Source organism: Bradysia coprophila, unplaced genomic scaffold (genome assembly GCF_014529535.1).
Source record: "Bradysia coprophila strain Holo2 unplaced genomic scaffold, BU_Bcop_v1 contig_24, whole genome shotgun sequence".
Classification (NCBI taxonomy): Eukaryota; Metazoa; Arthropoda; class Insecta; order Diptera; family Sciaridae; genus Bradysia; species Bradysia coprophila.
In genome coordinates, this window is record NW_023503501.1 from 3,964,770 (window position 1) to 3,990,384 (window position 25,615).

General features: G+C 34.3%; 1 protein-coding gene and 1 long non-coding RNA gene across 2 annotated transcripts in view; one reads left to right on the forward strand and one right to left on the reverse strand.

Annotated features, from left to right (window-relative positions):
- The window catches only part of LOC119077873, a 150,172-nt gene that overhangs the window by 72,290 nt on the left and 52,267 nt on the right, over positions 1-25,615 (reverse strand). Inside the window, exon 3 of the mRNA XM_037185225.1 lies at positions 11,062-11,174. Coding sequence (XP_037041120.1) covers positions 11,062-11,174 — 113 coding nt within the window. The remainder of the gene's footprint in view (positions 1-11,061; positions 11,175-25,615) is intronic.
- Positions 1,855-17,919, forward strand: LOC119077949. Its single transcript, XR_005087910.1, has 3 exons — positions 1,855-1,865; positions 10,989-10,990; positions 17,733-17,919. It is a non-coding gene; the product is annotated as an uncharacterized LOC119077949 (long non-coding RNA).

Sequence of the window (25,615 nt, forward strand, 5' to 3'; positions counted from 1 at the left end):
TTCTTTTACTGTTAAATCGAGAGCCTAATTGAGAGTTAATTTCTCTCAAAAATTAGACAAACTATTGTCTATTTGAATAAATGCAGAAAGATGACCTGTCTAATTAGCGAATTATAAGGAAAATGAAATGTCATTCATTTAGTTTAATTACTGAATCGTCAATGCAGTGAAATTTAAGAGTCAATTTGCCAAAACATCGCACAACTTAAAAACAAGCCATCGGCGTTTTTTGGAGGGTATACAGTAATTGAATCAAAGGACCCTCCTGAGTCATTTGCAACAAAAAAAAACTCGAAGTAATTATGTTTTCACGCCAGAAATCATGATAAAAATGGTAATGGTAAATGGTAAAAATCATGATAATTGAACATTACCCATTAGTTGGTCATTGGTTTATCAATGCGATTCTGGGCTGGGCATTTCATTAACGCAATCAGCTCTAATATGAAAATATGGGATAATGAGATGTAACACATCGAGAATTATGGCGCTAGGAGTATGCACCTTTAGAAATTCACTAGACTGCTTATTGGGAGCACTTCTGAAGTTCATTATAGTCCCAGCAAAGAATAAACCTTGATTGGTACAAAAACTCATTTACGTCTTCAATACCTGTATGCCAGGGAAATTCTTTCTTGGAATGATTGGCCCTCTCCCTCAATGATACTCGTGATTGTCATTCTCTTACCTGTATTGGACTACCACATTATTAGATTATATTAAATACCGAATGCTATTTTCATGATAAATAGTGCAACTCAACGCAAGCAGTTCACTAAGGTAGAACATAAACTCTAAGTCGACCCGTGCTCCTAGCTGAATAGGGAATATTATAGTATATTGAAAGGATCACGCCGAAATTCTATTTAAATCCGATCCAATTAGCTGAAATAACCTCTCACCGAAAATACCAATTTTAAACGGATTATTTTAATTCGCACTAACGGTGTGACAATTAATGCGATGCGATAATCATTTTGTCCGAGCGGTACCAATTGACAACATCTATTCGCAATTTAAAAGGGACTTTAATGTAATGAAGGACATTTACCAATTGTGTCAAGAATAAATGCAACCACAAAATTTTCAATGCCAATCCAACGTACACAGTCAATTTCATCCAACGTTTTTGTTTATAAAATGTACATTTATAGCCAGTGCCTGGCGTTCGGCAATAATTCATATAAAATCCTCGCATAAAATAAATATAGACTGCAACAGAACTGAAACGGATATATAATGAACCAACAAAATCACCAACAGATGTATAAGCTGTCTAGTAAATATTCAATTTAATTAAATGTTGGTAAACCAGTGTCCACGTCCAATTTTTGAAACAAATTTTGCTTTCAATAATTGAGGGATGTGGCATGTTTAATGTTTATGTTTGTTTTTTGAAATGTTTGCGGTTGGTTTTTAGAGTATCAGAAATGAAGTTTTAGCTGAAAACATACCACAAACGTTTTTTTTAACGATCACAGACTAAAACTGTCTTCACGTGCTTCTGCTTGGTAAATGCAATTTTTTTATGTTCATTTTCGCCAACCAATCCACCAGAAGCAGCACGTAAAGTATAGTACGTACGTGGTTCCTAAATTTTTATTTCGACGAGTTTGAATACCGCCCTCCGTTTTCTCACATGTCAAAAAAAAAATGAACAACGGACGTAATGTACTGCCTGAAGAAAATATTTTGCAGAAATGCCCAATGTCCCGAAATCGTTACCAGTTTTTCCGAATTTTGGAAAAGTTTAAGGGAAAATGATTGGAAAATTGTTATTGCTAAAAATCTTTAGAAGAGGCACAATGAATGAATGTATAAGTGTAACAAGTTACATTAGCGAATTATAATAAAAATGAAATTTCGTTTGAAATAGGGCAGAAGATAAACTTCGATTGACGTAGCCAACGTAGCTTCTTGGAAAGGTAGCCAAATGATTGAAATTTCATTCTTTTTATAATTCGCTAATGTCACATAGCACGTCTCTGCATTTACCTATTCATTCGGTACGTGGTCGATATCCATCGAGAGGTAGTCCTACATTTTTGCATGTACATCCTTAGCGAATCATAAGAGGAATAAAAATAACAATTTGCAAACCACTTCGTAACCAAACATGCGGGTTGCCAATTCGCAACGTTAAAAATATCGAATGTCCTGTTTTAGTATAAGGGTAAAGCGATCACAACGCGTGCTGGTTTAAATAAAGTTTGTTTTTGTTCGTTGAATTAAAAGTTTTAGCATCACCACGGATATGAGAGTTATAATTACTATTTAATGCACTGATTTGCAAATTTTTTTTTTTGTGAAATTGTCAACGATTATCGAACCAAAATGTAGGTTGCGGATAAATGTTTGTTAGTTCCGAAACACTGTACGAACTGTACGTACCAATGGAAACTTTTAATTACTTGTACAAATACATTGTGTATGCAGAGGTTTCTGTTTTTTTTTTTGCACAGACTTTATTTTCTATTGGAATCAGTTCATTGTATTGCTTTGCTTCGTTTATTTAATTTTTTTTTTCTCTCTCGTTTCGACCAAAAAAAAAACAACAATTTCCTGTACGTACTGCACTAAAAACCTAATTTAATTAAAACTAAAACAAACTTCTTTTTTCGTTCGCAAAATAAACGAAAAAGTTCTGCAGAAACAAATAGATTTGTATCAAACTGAATCAACGGGCTAACTGAATACCGTATACGTTTGGCGTGTTTTATATGAAGTATATGTTTGGTTAGGATATAATATACCCTACGCCAATTTTTGTTTTGTATTTTTTTTATAAACGAAGTAAATATTGTGGCCCTAGCAGTACATTTGCTTCGTTTATTTATCAAAAAATAAATGAATGACTGTTGTGTGTAACCCGCAAAAAGGATTCACAAAGATTACTTGGTGCATTATTTTGTGCTGGTTGTAACTGCACAGCAAATAAGATTCAATTTGAATGAACGTATAAAATTGTAAGCATTTAATGAAAGTATGCACGAGATCTGTAAGTATCTTTAATTGTTTACTGAACTGTTCAATATATACTGCAGTGTTTCAATCAGAAAGTTTCTGTGTAGTTTATGTGCATCAGAATGAGACAAAAAGAGAAACTTCTGGAAAGTTACGTGATAACTCAAATTCCATTTCTGTTGTTTAAAAAACAAAAACAAAAATGCATTCCAATTTGTACTTTAGCAATTTGCTGCTTTTCGTGTGACAAGTCCTAGTATCGACAAGGCGTAGTTTTCAACAGTAACACTAGTGTGGAAACGTTTTTTTTTCAACACTAGGATTGGAAGGAGTGTGTCATTCTAGTATTGACAAGGGACTCTTTCAACACTAGTGCTGAAATAGTTATTTCTGCAACGGCGCTGGGAAAAGTGAACTTTCTCATGCCTCATCCGGGTGACGTATGAAGGGTCTTTATTTTCGCAGCGCTGTTGTAGATATAGCTATTATGACATCAGATGCGAAGTACTTTATTAGGCTATAGATGTGTAATTATGACACGAGGTCGTACAGTGAACGACATCTCAAATGTCTCACTGTCTTTTTTTTCAGAGAATGTCATTGTGAATTTGCAATGACACAATAAAATTCTCAGAAAAATTTGACAGTGAGACATTTGAGATGTCGTTCACTGTAGGATTGAAAGATCACGAAACGTGAGAAATGCGCTCAAAATTATACATGCCTAACGAATCGGAGTCACATGTCGTTTAACCCCTCCCTTGAATAAATGTGGAAAAACGTTAAAACTTCAGTCGTTTTGTTATTACGAAAAACTTTGTAAACAAAATTCCTTTTTTTTCATGGAAAATTGAAATGAATAGCAGTGAAGCTGAACTAAAACTGTAGTTTTAACAGTTAATGAAAATGTCATGTATAGAACTAAAGACTGAATCAAAATCTGAGTTTTCTGTCTTTTACGTTGGGTATATTTCATTTCAAAAGTTTATCTCAGCAGTGAAGCCCACTCAAGCCATTTTATATTAGATGGATGAATAAAATTCATGAAACTTTGTACGGAAACTTTGTAAGAAGAAAGAAAGAACTGATGAATTGACTGTATACTGCCATAATGTAACTTATGAGCGACAAAACAATTTTCTGAATGGAAAATTTTCATTTAGATTATGCCAAATGACCAAACCTCTGCTATGCATTTCGAATATCACAAAGTTTGAGATGCATTAGTTATTCGGTTAAATGTGTCCATAGCTTCAATATCTTAAAATCTGTTTGACTGTTTTCGGAGAAATGTTCGATTTAATAATTCGATTTAATAATGAGTTGTGGATATAATAATATTATTTGGTTTAAATATAGAGTTGAACCTATGCCGGTTTTACATCTAAATTTTAGGGTTAGTAGGTTAATAGTTGATTTTATATAATTCAAGTGATTTGTTTATCATGTAGATTGTAAGGAAAATTATCTGAACAAAAACCTTATCTAGTATTTTTATTTTTACATACTAACTTATAATTAGGGACAAAAATTTGGAATATATTAGAAAAAGTTGATTATATTTCGCGTTGGCTGTTTATTAGTCAATTAAATTGAAAATCAAGGGGTTGTCGGATTGAATACATTTAGATATGAATTTGTTAGTACGAATGGGAATGATATCTCGTATTAGTTTGATATTGGTGTGTGTATGTAATTTCGTGGTTTTGTAGTAATATGGTTTGTTTAATATTAATTTGAGAATTTTATTTTGTGTAGTCTGTAGTGATTTAATATGTGTGATTGCACAATTACCCCATATTGGTGATGCATAGAGAAAAATTGGATGAAAGATATTTTTAAAAATCAGAAGCTTATTCTTATAGTTTAATTTTGATTTCTTGTTAATGAATGGATAAAGAATTTTTATGAACTTTAAAACTTTTAATTTCGTGTACTGAATATGTTTTGAGAATGTAAGAGTTTTGTCTAACTCTACACCTAAATACTTTACCGAATTTGACCAGTTAATTTGGTAGTTAGTGAGTTGGAGTTGTCGATGTGGAAGAAACTGTTTAGCACGTCTTTTTGTAAAAAATATGCTTTTGGATTTCGTTTCGTTAATTTTGATCTTCCATTTAAAATAATATTTTGATATTTTTTTAAAGGATTTTTCAAGTGTATATAGTATTGGAATTGGACGTGTATTGTGAGTTAGTATATTGGTGTCATCAGCGAATTGGGCAAGAGTTGTGTTTTGTGGAATTTTGAGATCGGATGTGTAAATGTTATATAAAATTGGACTCAATGTACTTCCTTGTGGAAGACCAGCTGGGATAGGAAATTGTGTTGATTTGTCATTATAAATTTGAACATAGAAGTATCGATTCGAAAGAAAAGATTTGATAATCTTTATTAATGGTAAAGGAAATTTGAACTTTAATAATTTATGGATCAGTCCATCGTGCCACGTGGTATCATATGCTTTTTCTATGTCTAACGTTATCATTCCTGTCGATCTGTGTCTGGAGAAGTTGTCCTTAATCAGTTTAGTAACTCTATAAAGCTGATGCGCGGTAGAATGATTTTTTCTAAACCCGAACTGATGGTCAGGAATGATATCATTGACAACAACATGCTTATTTATCCTTTTCAGCAAAACCCTTTCCAACAGTTTACTCAGTGAGCTCAACAGACTGATCGGACGGTAGCTGGAAGGATCCATAGGATCTTTATTTTGTTTTTGAATCGCAATTACTTTGGCAATTTTCCAATCACTTGGGAAATAAGAATTTAAAATACAAGCATTGACTATTTTCGTAATTAGCACTATTGCTCTATGTGGAAGTTTTTTGAGTACGAAATTTTGAACATGGTCTTGGCCAGGAGCCACTTTTGTTTTTAATCTTTTGATCAGTTTTTTAACTTCAGACGGTTTCGAAAGGAACGGTGTAACATCAGAAGTTGAGAGCTGAGCATTGTTGACAACGTTTACGGATCGATTTACTTTATTAATTGTTGGCTGATGGTTATAACCTTGAGTGAGGATATGAGATTTGTAAACAGTTTCTCCTATTAACTGCGTTTTCTCATTATTGGTGTAAACCATCGTATTTGAATCTCTTTTCAGCGGAGGGAGATTGGTCCTTTTATTCTTGATCAACTTAGTAAATTTCCAAAATGATTGAGAAGCATACGCAAGCGTTTTTAATTTCGATCCGAAAGAGCTATTACGAAGGTTCGTAATTTGGAATTTTATTTGCTTTGTTAATGATCTGAGAAGCATTAATTTACTCTGGTCATGAGCTCGTTGACATTGTCTCTTAACAGTATTTTTATAACAAATCAATTCACGGATATAAGGCGTTAATCTGAGATGTTGAGCTACATGGGGCCTCTTGGGGATGGACTCATTCATGGTATCGAAAATATTTTTGGTGAATTTAGATATTTCCGAATCAATTTCATCAGAATTTGATAGGCGAATGTCATTAAGATTAATTTTACCGTTCATTTTCCGTTCGAATTCTTTCCAATCAGTTAGATCAAACCTGAACTTTTTTGATTTATCAACATTTTTGGCAATTAAACAATTAATTTTGAATTCAATTGCACAGTGATCAGACATAAGATTATAATTTGGAAGAATTTGTGACAAATCATGTAAATTATTTGATAAAACGATGTCAATATTCGATGGGTTTCTATTCGCTTGTGGTGGAAAATATGTTGGTGTAATGGAGTGATGAACTGAAAAAGGTTTTCGCGTGAGTTGATCGTAAATTATATTACCAAGACAATTTCCTCTGGTATTGTTCCAAAGCCTATGTTTTGAATTAAGGTCTCCACAAATGAAGTAACTGTTACGAATTGAAGTGAGCATTTTAATGTTGTTTTCAAATAAAATTTTGGATTGACTGGATAATTTTGAATTTGAAAAATAAACAGAAATCAACGTTATATCACCAGTAGGGGTTTTTATGTTAATTGCTACATTTTCAATTATGTTGGTTTTAATGAAAGTTTGCTTATGTGGTATGGATTTATGAATTGCAATCGCAACACCACCGTGATTATTAGTTTCTCTATCAGTTCGATAGAATTTATGAGATGGTAAATATATAACATCTGTGATGATGAGCCAGGTTTCACTAAAACATATTACATCAAAGTGTGTAGAGCCGAGATAATCAACAATTTCATAATATTTTGGTCGAAAGCTTTGGGTGTTCCAACAAAGTATTCTTAGATTACGTGTTAGTGTGTTAGTCATTATTTATATATTGTATGGCTAATTTAGTTATAACTTGAAATTGATCAAGTTTGGTTCGGCAGTTTTTTAGGTTCATTATTAAATCGGTTGTTAATTGTAAAAGGGTTTCGGTAGAAAAAAGTGTTTCATGTAAATTGTGTGAAGTGTTAATGTTTTGTGGTGAATAATTTTGTTGGTGAGGATTTGTTTGACTTGGTGTGTTAATAGTACCTGTGAACCAATCGGAATATCTTGTAGATTTTTGTACTCTTAAAGCGGGAAACATCGTATGGTTTTGATAGTTGATCGGTTCATTTGTATTAATTATTTCTTTTTTGTTGTTTCCGTTCCGTGATTGTTTTAATTTCATTTGAATGTAATTGTTACGGTTCGGGCAGTGGCGATCTCGTGATGAATGTTGATTACCACATAGGCAGCATTTGAAATCTGATTCTGGTATTTCACAGGATGTTGTAACGTGTTTTCCACCACATTTTGCACATCGTGATTGTAGGGTGCAATTTTTGCTGCCATGTCCATGTAATTGGCAATTATTGCATTGGGTGGGACCATTTCTAGATGTAATGTATGGTTGCCATTTAACTACAACATTGAGGATGTATTTTGTTTGTTTCAGGTCTTGAATTTTTATCGATTTGTTCTCAAAATAGACCAAGAACAATGCAAAATCTTCACTTTTATGTTTGGTGTTCATTTTTTTGACATCCAGGAACTTTACGTTGGCTGTAGTAAGACCTTCTTTAACTTGTTCGATTTCTAAATTTGGTAATCCCTTTAGGACCATCTTAGTTGTTTTTTGTGAGGGAATGTCATGTGTGAAGAACTCTGTTTTGATTTGTTGTAAATTATTTTTCGTAGTATTGAAATCATTGATTGATTTGCATAGTATTTTGATTCCTAGTGAAATGTATTGAATGTTGTAATCGGTGATTTTACTTTCTGTCATGAAGCTTATAATTTGATTATGTTTCATGTTGACGACGATTATCGGAGGGATTTTGACTTTGTCGATTGGTTTCGACTGAACCATAATTTCTTCTTCGTTGTCTGTTAATTCGGCATATGCGTTGAAGGTACTGGTTGATGGTTCATTTTCAACTCGAGTTCTTTTTTTGTTCTTATGTGGGATTTTTACTGTAGCTGGTCTTTTCAATCTGACCTTATTTTTCATTATAATTGTTTCTGTAGTCGTAATTATCAATACTTTCTTTTGATTTGAGTAATTGAATTGAAAATTTAGAAATTCTTTTTTATTGAAATGTAGAGCTAAATTTTTTCGTGTCTGACTTCAAGGCTGGCTTGATGTGAATAATTTAATAATGAAAATACGTAAATACGAAATGGTGTTTTACGTAAATAATTCAACGCTGTGACGGTTGCAATTACTTAATTCACATGCAGTAAGTGAGAGTACTACTTGAGTCGATGCTTCACCAGAAAATGTACAAGAAAAATTTTCGCTGCTCATAAATTTGCATATCAACGAGCCAATACCATATCATTACATGTATCGATGAATTTAGTGTATATGCAAAATCAACACGACCGAACGTAGTTTTATAAGTTTCATTCAGTACTCTGAATGAATGAAATTCCGAATTCCATTCTGTCGATGCACATCCGTCCGTTTATTTTATTTTTTTCTTTCTTTTTCATTTCTTTTTCTGTATATCTGTGCGTTCCGTTCGAGTATATGGAATGGATGTACAGTGTACAGTACCCAATAGTATACTGCATATAGCATATGCACAATCATACTCCCTGAAAAACTCTCTCTTATATGCACCATCTGTTTCGCTTATGGCCAAATCAAGCGTTGACAGTTTTAGGTTAGTTTTCGAAAATGTTCAATTTGTGATATTCCCCATTTCAAATTGTATCCATAGAAATTTAACTCGATGTAGAGAAAATGTTGTTTATTTTATGGTTTATGTTGATTGCATGTAATTTCATGTTTATAAATAAAATTGAGATAGAATTTCAACATCTTACTCGTTGGTAATCAAGAAAATTAATATTTTTTTTCCTCGTGTGTTTTGATGGTTAACCACATTGAGAGAGACTGTCGGCAAATGTGTTTGGTTTGGGAAAATTAATTTTCAATTTTCCTTGGAAAATAACATTTTAATTGATATGTTTGTCAATCATAACGAGAATGGAACATAAGGTGCACATAGCATGTGGGTATTGTATTGCATATTGCATGATGGATTAAATGTAGAGTAAATTCAGAGACCCACCGCGATATTTAGTAAAATTTATCATCTTCTCCAGTTGGTGTACACGAGAATAATTTTCGCGAAAAATTAAAATATTTGCGAAAAGATTGATTGGAAACACGAACCGACATTTCCCCTTCAAATTTATTCTGAGATCATATCCTGTCTGGATAATTTGTTGGTGGTCACGTACACACAAAATTTCAGTTGTTAATTAATGTGGTGAACAGAAATAATGTCGTTTCATCAACAGAAAAAGCAGTAAAAATAGGTAGGCTAAGCAAGGAGACCCGTGTAAGAAAGTTTACACAAGCAGTAGTATCATATGAAATATTAAATCAAGAAAAAAGGGGAATATATTAGAAAAATTAAATTTTATTCCCAGGAAGCATCAGGATTTTTTTCGAAATTTTGTAAAGAATTTCAGGAATTTTTAAAAATTTCAGAAATGTTCAAGAAGTTTAGAAATTTTTCCGACAATTTTCATGCTGTTCAAGTATTCTCATGAATCAATTTCACTTAAACAGGCCCTGCAATAGGCTGACGAAGTTTTTTCATAGGAAGTATTAGAAAATGTCTATATTGACATCGTCAGACTTCGAAACGAAGTTAAATCAATGAAATGTTAATTTTATTATAATTCGCTAATTGTAGTTGGTCACATTCTGTATTTAGATCTTCTAGGGGTAAGCCATTATGGTTCGTTATGTTCAATTTCGTAAACTTTTGACATTTCTTACGAAACTTTACGAACCACAATTGACCATATCTATTTCGTGTTCTACGAAACGTACGTTTGCTTCGTATGTTCGTCTAGCTAATACGTACATTTCGTATTACGTATTTTGTGTCCGCGTCGACATATACATTATCCTATGAACCAGCAATCCGTATCCATTACAATCGGTACGGCAAACGCATAAAACAAGCAATTCAATTTTATGAGTCAAAAACGCTGAAGACAATGTAAAATAATTTTATATAAATGTTCGCATCATATACCACAGCACCGCACACACATCTCAAAATGACATATGACATTATGCAAAAATATATAAAAGTTAAAACCACATTCATTTCACACACACAATAAATATTATTTGCGAAAGAAGGCGTGCTGAAAACGCGTTTCTCAAGTGTCTCTCTCCGGATACACAATCAAAATGGTGTGTGCTACCTCCCATATACATTTTTTTAAAACTTTTTTTTTATTTTATTTTCAAACGATAAATTGCTTAACCACGAAAAAACAATACGTTCGCTAACAAAAACTGGCAGTTCACTGAAGAAAAAAATAAATCATCGTGACGCAGTTCTGCATTTTCCTCTGTGTTTGAATTTATGCGGGATTTTTTTTTAACTCGAAGAAGTACACTTCGCTGGAGTGTGCTGGCATTGTTTTATTCGTAAAATGGTGATGGAACAAAGACAGATTCGTAAAGTGCACTACGTGTTTCACATATGTGTGAATTGTGAATTATATAAGATTTAACATGGCAGAACATCAAGTATGAAATTAAATAACGTACACGAGAGGGATACAATGGTGGAAGTGGTGAAAATGTACTGACGGTGGATATGCAAAAATATTTTGAAAGAAAAAAAAAATGAAAATTTTTTACTTACTTCCACATAAACAGAGAAGATATAAATATTACAACGACTAAAAGGATGGAACACACTGCAATCATGGTGGATGTCTGTAGCGACGGACTGCTTTGAAAGCTGGCATCAATGATCTGAAACGAAAGGAAAGCAGAGAATAAATAAATGTACAGAAAATGCAATTAAAATCTAGAAGAAATTAACTCTTTTCACTCATAATGTTAATGCTACCACCCGTATAATTGTAGTAGGGGCGGAGGCATAACACATAATACAAGATTGAAGTATAGCAAAAGGTTTTTTTTACATGGCTGAGTGCAAAGTTTTCAATTGTGACACATTCCTGTTCAATTTTAAATTGATTCCGAATAAATAAAACTCTGAAAATTCAATTTACAAAATCAGATATTACTTCACTTTGTACGAAAATTTTAATTAAATTTGCAATCGAGGTTTTTTCCCATCCGCATGAATTGCATAATGATTGGCTATGTAATTGAAAATTTGTAAAATTGTTCAGTGTAATCGCTAACTGGTTTAACATTCGTAAATTAGGCGTTATTCAGCGACTGATCAAAAAATTGCCGGACAAAAGAAAATTGCTATCCATAAAACATAAAATTTTGTATTAATATACTTACCAATTGATACACACTTAATTTACTACATAGATTTCGAATCAGTCTGTTAAACACAATTTCCGAGTAAATACAATTTTCTCGATTCATTTGGCAAATTAATTTTCAGTTGAAAATTTATTTATCGCTGAATTTAGCGAATCGTTTTTGAACAATGAATGTTATTCCTATTGACTGCTTTAATTTAAAACCTTTTCCCATAATTACAACAGTGTACGAAGAATGCAGTAATTAAAAGAAAAATCCAGGACCATGCGGAATCAATTCAGGATATTTGAATATCTAGTTTCAGAAATGGCTCAGTTCTATTAGCAGATTATAAGAAAAATAAAATGGATTTTACTTTGTTTCGAATAGACAATAGGCTGACGTTATCAATAGAAGTTTTGTGATACTTCCGAAGAAAAAGGCGTCATGTTCCTATTGGTAATAAATCAATGTCATTTTTCTTATAATTCGCTAATTGAACATGTGATCTTTCTGCATTTGATTATTCATTCTATTGTGTTACATACATGATTCTTTGAAAATATTGTCCTAAGACTCTAGCCACAAAACAACGTTAGTTCTACAAAAAAAAATTCTGAAATTGATGTTCAAAAACCAACCAGTTTAAGTGAATCGAATCTGCGTCTTCCTTTGCTTAAACCGTTTTACCAGCTGATCTAGTCGCACAGTCAAAACCACGCAGCTCATGAGCATTTACAGGGTTTTACTTCTATACGTGTGAAAGAACGAACGGCATATAAAGACGCATAAGCACTGCTTATTAAGAAGTGTGTTTGTATGATATGAGTGGACACCAGATCGCAGAACAGGAGATCATTACGTACCTTTTAGAAACGGTTAATCATCTGTTATCGACAGCAGCGACAATAATGCGCCATGCTCTTTGGTCAGTGTTCTTTAAACACATTATTGAACAACGAAAGAAAGGGGACGGGTAATCTGGCACACCATACAAATTGATGGTGTGCCAGATTCACCTATAGGCGGCGAATTTGGCACAATCATGACTTCTCATTACATGCCGTAAAAGGACGCATACTATGATGCGTGTGCCAGATTCCCCGATGCCGAAAGAAATAAGTAAAAGCATTAGCGAAGATAGCATACTTCGTTTAACCCAATAGATGCCATTGGTACAATAAGAAAACAAATAAGCGATGATTTCCGAAATCATTGATGAATATTAGCGATGAAACTCGATTTTATCAAAGGGCATCAGCGCTTATACTGTTGAAATCAGCAATGAAAAATCTGCTTGTTGTTGAATGATAGTTCAGCACTAAATTAACAATGACATGCTCATTGATGAAATTTATCGCTCAAATCAGAATAAAATAATCGGATAGTATTGTTCCACGAAATGTAATAAGTTCATATGAGAGACTTAGAGGCTACCAATTTATTGTTGTACTGCTGCGCCGCGCCGATGAAAACCAAGATGAGTGATTTAAAAAATGTTTTATTATCTTCTGTAGACAAACAAAAAAAACAGTTAACCCTTGTAGCCGTGGTACGGGGCGAAACACTCAACGCACAAGGGTACATCGCAAGTTGTACAGATATAGTACGTTCTGACTTGCACCTTCTTTTTCTGCGAACAGTAAGCACATCTACGTCTCGTTCTTCTGTTGATTGGTAGATGGCCAACGTTCACCATCATTTTTGGTTTTTTGGATGGTGGACCGAATCGCAACTTTCGTTCGCCAATATTATTGTTTCCAGTTGCAATTAACTCTTCGGCCAACGGTATCAAGGAGTCAATCAATGCAGTCGTTTTGCCTTGACAAGTTTTATATAATATCCACGCATTGCTAACGGTCATAAGTAATAAGCGATAGAAAACACGTTTCCACCATTTATTGGATTTCCGATCGATTTCGTAGTACGTTGAATATTGGTCGGCCTTATCTACACCGGCCATGAAACGATTGTAATATATGAAAGCCTCGGGACAGTCATATGTTTTTTTTGTGCCGTCTTTCTGTCTCCTTTCAGTCGTTCCGATCTTATGATGGTGGCAATTAGACAATAACATAACCTGTAAGTAATTATTGTATCTGTATTCTTCTGATTTTCCAATATGAAAAGGCAATAGATGCAAATTTTCGGCTCAATTTTACGCAAAATAAGAAAAGCGTTGATGAACATCAGTTACCTCTTTTGTGTCTTGCCACTTGTAGAAAATAACGCCATCACCAGTCGATTTTGCCACTGATTGTCCTCGTATTAACTTTCCCTTCACATCTGGGAGGTTTTTCCTATTACTCATTACCGTACCCAGACAAGCATAATCCAAAGTTCGAAGCAATTCGACAGATGTGAAAAATCTGTCAATGACGATGACAACGTTTTCTTCACGTATCGGTGCACAAAGACTGTTCACTACCTAAACAACAACACAAAACGAAACTTAAAAATGGTTTCTCCAGAAGAGGAAGTAATCATTAATTCAATCGTAAGTGCGCTTCAGAATTTAATTTTAAGTGAGCGAAAAATTAACCGAAAAATAAATTTCAACGCTACCTTTTCTAAGAATAGGGCGATTTAACGCAACGTAAGATTGACCTTAGCCGATTCCATTTTGAATGTGTGGCCGTACGCCGTACGTGTACATTATTATTTTTTAGCTAAAATTCTCAAGTTGTCTCAAATATCTCAAATCTCAAATATTATAAGAACTAGTGTTTACTTCCACAATGAAATAATTTAAGCGCAAATTTTTAGAGACAAATTAAAACATTGAACTCACGTACCCGCTCACCAAGAGTGCCTTCTGAAGGTTGCTTTTCTTGTCCTTCGTAGATATAAAAGTAATACATATATCCGGTGTCAGCATCGGCACGAGCATAACCTTTCATCCCTTTTTTCACTGGTTTAATTGGCATGTATTGCTTCATGGACGTTCGGCCTTTGAACTTAACCATGAACTCGTCTATGCTTTGATGTGTAGCTTCTGATCGGTACTTATTGAAAGTGTGGATCAAGCAACTGACCAATTCAGTCGTATAGTATGTTTTTGGCGCGTCCTTTGGCTTCGAAGGATGATTGAAATAAATCTTTGAATGCAGCAACATAAATCGGTTTCGGGATATTGCTGCAGCGATTGTTTCATTCCTTAGTGACTTGTTTTGCGACCAGTACATCCACATATGTGGCACTCGGTTGTACGACATGACCAAAAGTACGCCCAGGACCACCATGATTTCATCGGGATTAGTGGGTTTGATTGGTTTCCCTTTTTTTTCGGACAAAATTTCGAGTCTTTCATTGGTGCATTCTGCGATCCAAATAAGAAGACTTTTTGGAAAAAGCTTCAAAAATATTTCGGTAATTGTCGACTTTTCATCACATTCGAATATTTCAGGCTTTTTATATGAAGGTATAGTCTTTCGGGGAATGAAACTTGGAGGAACTGATTTCCATTCACGATCCAATTGTTGTGGGTCGTCACATTCACTAGTTTCGTCATCATCATCCTCTGATTCCGAATCGTCACTATCACAGGAATCACATTCAGAAAAACTGCAATCTTCTTCGTCGTCTACTACTTCCGAATGTAGCCTTTTTCCGCTCATTGTCGATTAAAATAGTGAAAATCAAGCACAAAAACACATTTTTAATTATTATTACCGATTAACGTATGGTCGCTGATTTCTTCGAGTATAGTAACTTGACGTTAGTTGTTGCGAATATAGTTATTTATAAGGCTCCTAACATTATTTTCATATTTACAATCGTGTAGTGGAGAGTATATTAGTGTTCTAATTCGGCATGGCCGATAGTAGTTTTGATTGTCGATACGCATCAGTACGCAAAGTTGTCATTTTCGTCTAGCACGTCCATTCAAATATGAAAAGTTTAATAATTATCAAATTATGGATTTTTTGATAATTAATCGATAACTATCAAATTTCCGTACTTTGATTATTATCGATACTGAATTCTAGATTTTTAGAAATTTATTTGGAGGTATTCCACGACTATTTAAGTAAAGTCCAGGGTGCCGAAAGTTGACAAGCCGCAATTATTTTGAATGTGTTTCGATTATCGATAATTCCTTCCGACTGATAATACCGATAGTTTTGAACGTCATCCATTGCTTCACATATGAGCTCATTTTGTATTACTTAGTTGAAACAAAAAAAAATGGTAGCGTGGCTGCATCAATTTTGGCGAACATTGGTTTATTACGTTAAATGCATTTTTGATTTGAGTTTACAATAATATCATAGATAATGTTAAACAGTAGAGAAACCTAGATTTCATTTGTGTGAAATTCAAATGTAAGAAAACCTTGTTTAGCATTCGAGTCTAGGTCATCCAAATAATAACTAGAGTTGTATGGTATTTAATGTCAAATTTACGAAAAATGTAATTTATTTATAACAGCTTAGGAGCCGTTGCTTTCTTTTTATCGGACAAAATTTCTAGTCTTTCATTGGAACTTTCAATGCAGTTTTAAATTATAAAGCCTTTAAAATCAATATATTATCATCCAATTTCAATGAGCTCAAACCTATAGCTCATTTTCCAAGACAATACAAATTGTCAAATTACTGTCAAATTTCATCTATAAAGACATAACCTATCAACTGTATGTAAAATCGCGTAGGTTATGTTGCTGTGGATGAAATCGTTGCCAATAGAGATGTCAAAGTTAGAGTTTACAGTTATTTGGAACAAACCTATTAGTTGTTCAATAAACAGTAATCGAACATAACCACAATTTTGAGCATAGGCACACTCATTCGGTTGGTTTGTAACTGTCTAACTTTTCAAACGACGTCAAATTTACAACAAAGACATTGCATAATTTATCATAGTAGCCGTTGCTTTTTTTTTGTCAGAGTTTCAACTATTTCATTGCAACGTTCAACACAATGAAAAATCACTAGAACAATCTACACAACAACGAGTAATCCAGGTTTTTCTTTTATCGGAAGAAATTTCAAGACATTCATCAATTGAACAATCGGCATAATCAGTACTCGAAGCGAATTGGGACTGAGCTTTCCTTTTATCGGACAAAGTTTCGAGATTTTCATTGGAACAATGGCGCAATTAGCACGTACTCGGAAGCATGTTGTCATGGAATCGTTTTGGCTTTCCTTTTATCGGACAAAATTTCGAGACTTTCATCAATGGAACAAGCAGAGTCATCTGGACTAAGTCATCTTGGTTTTCCTTTTATCGGACAAAATTTCGAGACTTTCATCAATGGACAAGTACCGTATTTAGCACATTTTGAAGCATATTGTCACCGAGTCGTGTTGGCTTTCCTTTTATCGGACAAAGTTTCGAGACTTTCATCAATGGACAAGCATGTTTTCACCGAGTCGTCTTGGCTTTCCTTTTATCGGACAAAATTTCTAGTCTTTCATTGGAACAGTCGGCGCAATTAGCAAATAGTCGAAGGATATTGTCACCGAATAGACAATTGGCTTTCCTTTTATCGGACAAAATTTCAAGACTTTCATTGGAACAATGTACAGTGTAGATTCTATACAATTATGAAAACAGAAATAATCTTGTCTTTCCTTTTATCGGACAAAATTGCGAGACTTTCATCCAATCTTCATAACAACGAATTTTATTATAGAAACATTCAAGCGTTGTTGATGAGGGCGGTTTTTTGTATTGATATAAACAAAACAATGTTCTATTATAATAATTGCATGAGAAGTCAAATTGTTTCTTTCGACAGCTCAGTTATGATCATTATTTTGTTGGTCGAGTATCTCTATTCTATGTACGGCGGTGTTCGATAAGTTCATTACTAACAACAATTTTCGCTGAATTCTCATTGCTGAGAATTATTGATAAATTCAACACTGATTAAATTCAGCGATGAACTGCTGATATAATCGCTGATTTCACTGCTAATGAAATCGCTGATTTCACTGCTAATGTAATCGCTGACTTCACTGCTAATGTAATCGCTGATTTCACTGCTGATATAATCGTTGATTTCACTGCTAAGTTTCACTGACAAAATAATCGACAAATTAGTGATGAACGCCACTTGCGGCTTTTGTTGGGTTAAAGAAGGACGCGTTCCGAGTACGCTGGATGAATTGCCTCTTTGAATTGTCAAACTCACCCTTTGTCGAAAGAAATAGAGTGATCTGGATTCGCCAGTCACGTTGACCATTCTTCTGCCCAAATCAAGTGAAAAATCTCTGGCTTCGTTTGACCAACCATCAAAACAATCCACTGCGAAGGCCACAAACCAATACTGTCCACATACAGTGCTGTACTCACGTCGTTTACTTAGCGCGGCTTTTTCCACAGCTGAGCAAGCCACTTTCAATGATCTCACAATATTCGACTTGCATAACGGATCGACACAAGTAGCATCCCAAGCCAGTTGACGTCTATGTGACCAAGGCACTATGGTCACTCCATCCACTCTAGATGAATCGTTGTCGTTCGCAATGTCCATTGGTTCCAGTAATGATTGAATTTCTGCAGTCGAAAGTGCGCGCTTAATCAAGTCATTCAAGGCACTGTGACGTGAATATCTTCCAGTGCTTTTACGGCATTTGAGACTGTGATACCCGAATTCGTCAGCAAGTTCGCCACAACGACAACGATGACTGCGATAGATTTTGACACCAAGACGAAGTGAGACTGCAACTCGTAAAGTTTCCGGGTCGAGGAGCGTGCGTGCTAAGGTTAGGGGACGGAACAGCATTCAACCAATCGCCGGATTCTTTTTCGGAAACTACAAGCAAACGTGCCTTATCAGTTAAGTTTGTTCGTGGTAGGTCATTCAAAATTTTTGAGACCATCGGTTTATCCCAATTTTTCTGACCTGATGGAATAGATGGCAACTCATCCAACTGTGTTAAATTTCGCAATGATGACTCTGCCAAATCGAGGTGCTGACAATCTGTCAGCCAAAATCGATGCCACCAGAATTGAAGTACAAGATTTTGTATCAAATACAAGAAATAATTTGAACAAGAGGAATAATATAGTAAGCCATCACGTCACTTTCAAACTATTGAAACTCAAGGATTTTTGAGGAAGTAGATTACTGTGATCATGTAATGAATCTAGGACTTTAAATGAATAATCTTTTTAGAGACAAAGTGAATGAAAAAGTCACAAAAAGTTTCTGCAGTTAATCAGCATTTAAGGTTAAGAATCAGAAAGATAGAACTAAATAGATTTACATCTCGAAATAACAGTAAGCAAGACTTAAATGAGACTATTTCAGATGCTGATGTAAAAGTAGAGACTGAACGAAATTTGACATCAAATTTTCGATTTGTTAAAAACAATGTTTCCCGAGAGAAACTGTTTAAAATGGTTCCAGATTTCCAGATTTAACGCTTGTCGATATCGGCTGCTTTTTCACAGACTTTCCGAACGTAAAACTTTATTTTTCTTCTCAAGCGTCATGCAACTTCGCAGCTGATTATTTCAATTAATGTACGAATTAACCAGACGTTTGATAATGAAATTTAGTTGCAACCAAAGGTGTAACCAATAACGCAATAACGTTAGCAACTGTGTACCCTGTTATGCACTACGACACACTACACTTCAATTATTTGAAAAGTCTTGACAATATTGAAGTCTTAACAAAATAAAGAAAGAAAAAAACGTAAAACCACAACGACATTTACGAGTAAAAATTAAAGCAAACGACACTTGAGAAAAGCAACAAAAAAAGTAGTGAAAAATATATGCCCAGTACAATGTGCACAGTACATGGTATAGTATAAACACAATACTATACAACGCAAATAGTCTTCTCCATAACATGTTTTTGCTTTATAAAGTAAAGCACCAGGAAAAATCAAAAATACATCCGCATTTCTTTTCCAAAACATGTAACGCGCATTATATACGAATACACAAACGTCTATTGTTAACTGCAGCTACTAGCCGCTTTAGTAAATCTACTGAATTGTAAGTGTTCCGCAGAAAACATGAATATAAAAAAAAAACAGAGAAAAAAAAACAGAAAAGAAAACTCAGTAAAACGTCTCGGTTACAGAAAATACGCCACTCCAAACATTCTTAAACCGTAACGTTAGCGCATATAAACACAACATAAAACAAATATTTCGAAACTGGTGGTGTACACACAACTACGTGTCTGAATGTTAAAAAACATTATTATGGGAAGAATGGAAACCTCAAGCGCACCCTGAAAGCCCCGGTAAAATGGTCATACACCCATCGCTCCATATAATACGTAATATTGCAATACGTAACGTATATATTATAATGGTACGGTTTTACTATTGCTTATAACATCGTTTGCTGTGTGTTGTGTGTACACCGAAATATGTACCCAAACCACCCAGACCTTCCAATATAATGTTGAATTATTTCCACTTCCATACAAAACCGAAAACTCATTCACAATATACATCTTTTTCCTCATCGGGTTTAGTTTGAGGATACATACGTAACGTATACATCCATACATCTATAGACGGTTCCTGGGTGCACTATGACTGTATAATATTATCACAAGTTAGTAATATAAAGTTGTTGTTATATATGGATATAATGATACCAAACTAGAATGGTGTGTTTCTATTTAGTATACAATTTAGTATACGAGAGCAAAACAATGGCTTGGTTAACCTATTCCGTAATTGTTATCGTTGTTGCGGATTTTATGCAAATAGGCTATCGAATATCCAATTAGAATAGATCTTCGAAAAATTAATTTTCGAAAGGGAATAGAAAATCAAACATTTTCAATTTGGGTGGGATTGTTTTGAATTATTGCCGGCACCGGATGTCAAACGAAATTCAATAAGCAGCCAGCAGGATTTCCATAATAATGTCTAACAAAATGTAAATTCTTGTAAATAATTTCATTTCGCAATTCGATAATTGAAAGGACGCATTTTGAATCAATGTTCTTGAGCATACCGAACGTCTAATGAATTCATTTGAAATCCCAACAATTCCACTACTGATGAATATTTCATTGAGGAAACATTGTATGGGATCACAGTTGCAAAAAAATCCTCTTGCGTTATGGATGATCTGTCCGTCGATTTAGATGCATATAGATGGAAGTACAGTTTCAGAGCACCAAGTAAAATGTGACGAGTGATTACAGCAAGTAAGGACGAACTGTCTATGGAGGGTATTTGCGATTCTTGTATTCTCCATGCGTATTATAGAATATGCATAACAATAAACATATGAATGTGCAGGGAGCGAATTGCTGGTTGCACTAAAATTTATTCATGAATTTGAAAATTAGTTTCACCAACTACATATTGTACTCTGATGAATGGTACGATTCACTTTTAGGGCTTGTTATCTACCTCTATCATATAAACTTCTTAAAGGAATATTCCCCCGGTCAGAGCAACAGTTGTAACGATGCTCTAATATCACTATATCATTTTGCAAACGAACAAGTTTAGCGAATCCTAATTGAAATGAAATAGAAATTTGTCACTAAAACCTGCAAACTGGTTTCTCAGTGTGTGATCAGCTATCCCAAGTGTAGACGTACAAACCGTACAAATTGTGAAAATGTGTGCCATAAATGGGTGAGTAATAGTTTTACTGTATCCGTTGACCAAACGATTCTCCTATATCTCACATCTCCTACGAATTATACTTTCCGATAATAAACTATGCCCCGAAAAATTTTCGGACAACTTTCACTCAGATTCATATAATTAAAATCAACTCCGAATAACAAGCCCTGATATCGAGTTATGCTATAGACTAACCTAGAATTTAAAAAAAAAATCGGGCAACTTTCACTCCGAATCGCTTGAATCCTTTTCTACTTCGAACAACAAGCCCTGCTATCACTTCTACGTCATTGTAATATTATAATGCCGAAATTAATTGAATAAATCTTCTATCTCTTTCATTAAATTCGTTTCGCACAAAGTCTTTCCATGCATTCATTCTCGAAAACATACTCCAAAAACTTTAATATATCTCGAATTTTCAACATTAAACTAGAGAATTGTACACACATCCGGGCAATATTACATATATAATGTTGGTTGATAGTGCATACACATAGTATCAGCAGGTCAATGGTCAAACCACTCAACCGAAATATGGTTCACTTCTCTCTTTCAGGGTATTATAACCGTTCGAAAGCTATAGGAAAAAGTTTTTCCACACGAAAGTAGTTGTATAACCTTTTCTATATACGTGTGAACAAGAAAAGTACATTCAAATTTTTTCCCTCTTTTTCAAGGGTTATATTTGACTTTGGGGAAAGCACTTTTCTATTATAGTACACCCTTTCATGTATGTAAACGGCGATGATGTCACTAAAAGATACGGCAGTGCTATATATACATTATGAGTTTTCATTCTCATAAAAGAAGAAGAAAAATACGACGAAGGAAATTTCTACTTATTATGAAATGACTGTAAAGTTCGTTCGAAAGCATTACTCACTGAGTTTTCAATAACAATAAAGAAAAGTGAATGTCGAATAAAACGAAAAAAAGTTTTCTTTTTTAAAAGCATTGACGACGGCTGATGCTGCATAAAACCCTTTTTATACAGACTCCGCATAGATAAAAGACATACTCAACTCATATCATTTTCTATTCTCTAGTCTTGTTCAAGGAGCTGATATTGATGATCCTTAAAATTTTTTTTTGCTGTCAATTTTTCACACATACTTTGCACAAACTTATAGTGGTTAAAGTCCCGGGGAGCTGCGGGAAACGATCGGTTTGTGAAGTAATTTCCGCCATATTAATAAAGTTTATTGGATAAATCGTCAGGGAAATGGGTAGTTCGGAGGTAATTTGTAAGGTCATCACGCCTAGATCGAAATAGGATCGACTAGGAAATATGACACAATTTAATGGAATTCGGATCACTCGTTCCGGTAGATATGAAGACGTTAAGTTTGGTGGAGGAAGTAGTGAAGGAAAATTTCTTACGATAAATTTTCATCGACTTTGACGTGTGAAAGGCCTATTTGGTTGCGCTGCAGCTCCCAGCAGAGTCTCTTCTATTAAGCGGTTCATTTTCGCCAAATAAATCGGAGATTTTGTGTACAAAATGTCCTCGCCAAAGTAAATAAAAAATTATCTCTGTTTTTCATTCCAATCCTCTGTCCATGCAATCCATTCTCACGTTAATGCTATTTTAAATGAAAAAAACATTTCGCATCACTTTAATCTATTACCGCGATTATTTCCCGGGAAAACTACAATTTGTCTATCGTGTATACCCCCCATCACCCTATTTACAAACCTGTCGAATAATGTTCGACTATATATTCCCCAAGCTTTTCGCATACTTTAACACCTCACTCTGTTCGAGAGGTGGCTGTATTCACATTAGGATATAGTGTTTCACTTCACACCACTTTAATCTGCCACTAAAAATTGTTAGTTTAATCTGAATAAATGGTTGAATTTTGGGTGTCCCAAAGCGCCCCCAACAAGAGCGTAAATATGTACGTACTACTAATTTGACATTTTCGTTGATAAAATAGATGAATGATGATGACGACGATGAAGTGTTGAATTTATGGATCAAAGAGAAATTATTATTTTCCTTAGCTCGTCATCTATAATAGTATACACACCAACACCATTCATCGTATAAGTACAAACTAAATCGTGGCTTAGATGAGTTATACCGAAAATATAAACAAGATTTCCTCTTTATATAAATACAGATTGTACGTATATACAATAGGTACACATTATGTCGGGGTATCGGTAAATGAGAACGAGAAGAAAAGATAAAGTAATGGAAAGGTTGTGTGAAAACTTATGTTTCGTCGCTGACTGGCGGGTGGAGGAGCGGGTGTTATATTATGTAAGATGTGCGAAGGCAAATTATTGAAATTGATATGGCATGGATAAACGATTTCGAAAATTGTCCGGGAAATTAGGAAATGAATTGAAAATTAGTATATGTACGAGGGGTTGCGTTGCTGTAACGAGAATTGGAAGTGGGTTATATTTATTAAAATGGAAATGATTTCATTTTAAATAATAGAATCGACGCGGGTGCTGTAATAGAGCCCATTCAAATCGGAGATGAGTTGAATTTGAGATCAAAATTAACTAGAAATTGTAATCAGAATGAGGTCGATATTGTCTTATCATCGGTAGCTTGTGAATCCGCAAGTAAATGTGAATCCGCAAAATGTAAATTTTAACAAGTCGGTAGACAGAGATCTAGGTAACCAGGTATTAGGTAAATAATCTGAAAGTTTTGGCTTGGCTTTGAGTTTTTCGAAGTATTTAATGAGAAGACTTCGGAAGAGTATGAGTAACGAGATTTAAATTTTCGAATTGTGCCTGGATTGCCTGCTGGATTTCGGCGGTGAGTTGAAATAAATAAAGGTTATTCATAGCAATAGCCGATGATTTTAGTCAGAAGTTAGTAAGAAATGACAAACCTCTAGGAAGTTAGTTATACTTTTGTGAATGTGCACATCTAGCGAATCATAAACGTTATGGAAATCAACCAAACATTTTAATTCATTCTGGTGTTGCGGGCAGAGTGCATGTACAGGTGTTACATGTACCTCTTCGCTGGCTGACAATGTTCACATCTCTTGGACAAATTTCTACTACACTGCACCCTTTACACCTCGCATTACACATTGGCAAAATATAAACAAATTGGTAATTTTTAAAAACGAGATCTCTGTAGTCTGCGTTCCGATTGACCTCGGTTTGCACGATGTCTGTTGACTGGCTTGTGTACTTAAAAATTGATCCTGTGTGCTTTACTGACAACCACGAAGAGTGCTTTTTTTATCTGATATAGGTACACACGCCTATAGATAAAATCTTAAATCCTATAAGAAATTTACAGCAAACAGAAATGGAGCATGAAAAGCTAAAAAAATAAAATCAAAACAGAGGAACACATACGCAAAGAACATAATACCACTTGACTGTCATCCTCCTGACAGCAGTTGTTATTCAATCTTTTAAGTACATTGCTCGCGGCCAATCAATTTATATAGAAAATGTATGTCAAATCGAACAAATTTATATTTTTTTTGTAGAATGACTCGTACATACCACCTACTCCTACACACATCGTACTGAGTACATTTGAGCGTGATATATAAACTCCGGTACCGGGCATAATATTTTTTCCATTTTACTTCCACAATATTTATATATTTATTATCATTTTGACAGTTTCAATTGCCATTTTATCCAACCAAATGTCTGTATAATAGCATATTCTAACTTCCATGTATACGTCTACATGGGCCGTTATGCCAGTGGATTTATATCCACCGCATGAAGAAGAGAAGAAAAAAAAACGTACACACAGACGGCCCAAAAAAAACTTTACTTTTTTATTTCAATTGTTAAATAACATTTGTTGGCTACTAATCCCAAACTTAAAGCCCATACATCTCTTCAAAAGCCATGTATTTTACGAGATAAAATATAAAATAAGAAGAAGAAGTAGCAGAGTCTGAACATAATGTGGAATGAAGTACCATGTCGGTTCATCAGTATCCCTGTATGATTTTCTCAACAACACAGAAAAAAATATCAACATTCCGACTGCAAAACATTTCCAAATAACATCCACAATTTAGATGTGAATGGAGAGACAGAGAGAGAAAGAGACAATCACGAAGAAAATTGTATGTATAGACACACAACATTTTTTTTTATTTGGGGAAATTGTTCGGAAACATTTTGTTAAAAGTAAAATCGAGAGTGGAACCATAAAGTTAGATATAAGTGGTACAAAGGAAGATTTCTTCTTCTATCTTTTTTTATTCGGGTTTTAGGCTATATATGCCCATGTACGTGTATAAACGATAGAATGTGTATACATCTACGCCTAGCGCTAGCCTATGGAGCTACATGTGTATATAGTATTCGCCTAACGTATACAAACGAGGACGTGGTGAGGTAGATTATATAAGAATCAAATGTAGATTGCTATATATCCTTCTAAAA